The following is a 2,174-nucleotide window of genomic DNA, read 5'->3' as shown; positions in this document are numbered from 1 at the left end:
TCTGATGACGCGATGAGTGAGGCATAGTAGTTAGTCCTAGCCTCCCTCAGCGCCACTAGGTAAGATCTAAGATGTATCTTTACCTGTGTTCGAGTGGATTCGGTTCGGCTGGCCCTCCAACTGCTCTCCAGGCGTCTTTTCCGACGTTTCATCTCTCTCAGCCCCTCGGTAAACCAAGGAGATGGTCGAGATCCACGTCTTGTTCAAAACATTCTCCTCTTACTCATTCCCCCAGCCCTCCCCTTCTGTCACTATAGGGCTGGGCAATCTAGTAGTCCAAAAGCATCGCCATCTGCGAAGCGATAGCCTTTAAGACACGAGGGTGGTGGGGCGGTGTCCTTTAATGTGTTAATATAAAGCCTATCACTAAAAAGCAGAGACATCACCCTGCCAACAAAAGTACGTATAGTCAAGGCCATGGTTTTCCCAGTTGCAATGTGTGGCTGTGAAAGTTGATCCATAACAAAGGCTGAGCGCCAGAGAATGGAGGCCTTTGAACTATGGTGCTGGAGAAGACTCCTGCGAGCCCCCTGGACTGCAAGGCGATCAAACCGGTCAGTCCTAGAAGAGATCCACCCTGACTGCTCTTGAGAAGGCCAGATCCTGAAGTTGAAACTCAAGTACTTTGGCCACCTAATGAGAAGGAAGGACTCACTGGAGAAGAGCCTAATGCTGGGAAAGATTGAGGGCAATAGAAGAAGGGGACGACAGAGAATGAGGTGGCTGGATGGAGTCCCTGAAGCAGTAGGCCTGAGCTTAAATGGACTCCAGAAGATGGCAGAGGACAGGAAGGCCTGGAGGAACGTTGTCCAGGGGGGTCGCGATGGGTCGACACGACTCCGCAACTAACAACAACAAATAAAGCCTCTCATGAATGAAGGCAAATGCATTTGTCCCAGAATAATGTTGCAAGATCCAATGTGAGTCGGTCACCAGGACCAGAGGTTTAGTCTTCCAAGCTTTTGGACTCATGCTGGATCCCGTCCTCAGGGAACATCTCTCTCTCTCTCCTGAATGTGTGCACTGGGCTATTCTGTGCATTGTATTTATGTGGTGCCTGGTTGTGGGGCTTTTAGTTGTCAATTGGGGTGTCAATTGGGCCGGCTATTAAGTCCTTGATAGTTGTTACCTTGCCCGGCTGATGCCGTAAAGCTTCTTTTCCTTCCCCAATCTGGCACCTTTCAGATATGTTGGGACTGGAACCCCTTGAATTCCCATCCCAGCAGGAGAGACACAGCCATTGTGTGTGTGGAAGACTCTACCTTCCATGCCAGGAAGAAGAGTCCGTTCAAATCTGTGCCGTGCAGGTTGCCTTCCGTGGAAAGTAGCCTGCTCTATTTCTGGGTCTGAAGATGTTCCTTGTGTCCTCATGAACAGCAGAGCACAACAGCTTGCAAACCTTAGTTACGAACAGCTGAAGGCTCTAAGTCAGTGTTTCCCAGATTTGGCCATGGGAGCATAAACTCACAGAATTGAATTCTGGGAGTTGAAGTCCACGTGTCTTAAAACAGCCAAGTTTGAGAAGCACTGCTCCCGACTTCCGGTTTGCTGCCGCAGCCACCGCGGACGTTTGGAAGGCGAGCTCCATCTTCCACGTCCGATTTTCCCATAGCTGGGGGACCCTGGAAAGAGTCGAATGTCGCCCTGTAGCGGCGACAACCAAGGACGGGATCCCCGATTGATTGCGGGAGGGCGGCAGCCCTTCCATTCGATCCGGGACAGCCCTCCAAACCAGCGGATGAAAGTCCGGCCATAGAAATATGGCTCGTCACTAGACTGCAGATAGCTGAAGTTAAACTTACCACCAGGCACCTACAAAGCAGTGCGGATGCGACTGGGTGAGATCTGAACCTCTCTTCAATCCTAATTATTTTTTCCACCTGTATAAGCTGCCCAAAGTATTTTCCCCCCTGTGGAGAGAGGGAAGGGAAATTCTACCCCATCCTCTACAAATAGCAGCGACTGACTATCCACGGGAGTTTAAAATGCTGAAAAAAATAACTTGATTTTAACTGAGAAGCACTGCTCCCAAGTATTTAATTATTGCTTTGGGGCTTTTCATCTTTTAACTAATCCATTTCTTCTCTTCCCACCCATCCACCCTGCTGCCCTGAATGTTCAGAACTGCTGGTTGAAACGGCTGAACCTACAGAATTTACTGAACTTTCTATGGA

At 49.6% G+C, this 2,174-nt stretch overlaps 1 protein-coding gene across 1 annotated transcript in view; it reads left to right on the top strand.

Moving 5' to 3' along the window:
• Window positions 1–1,682, top strand: part of LOC107288214 (zinc finger protein 268-like) — a gene marked incomplete at its 5' end in the record, with an annotated part of 5,096 nt that extends 3,414 nt beyond the window's left edge. The window contains one exon of the mRNA XM_029284291.1: window positions 1,558–1,682. Coding sequence (XP_029140124.1) covers window positions 1,558–1,682 — 125 coding nt within the window. The remainder of the gene's footprint in view (window positions 1–1,557) is intronic.
• Window positions 1,683–2,174: the final 492 nt, after the last annotated feature.

Source organism: Protobothrops mucrosquamatus, unplaced genomic scaffold (genome assembly GCF_001527695.2).
Source record: "Protobothrops mucrosquamatus isolate PMUCROS unplaced genomic scaffold, P.Mucros_1.0 scaffold_119, whole genome shotgun sequence".
NCBI lineage: Eukaryota > Metazoa > Chordata > Lepidosauria > Squamata > Viperidae > Protobothrops > Protobothrops mucrosquamatus.
The sequence above is the reverse complement of the archived record's forward strand: the minus strand, read 5'-3'. Positions and strand labels throughout refer to the sequence as shown.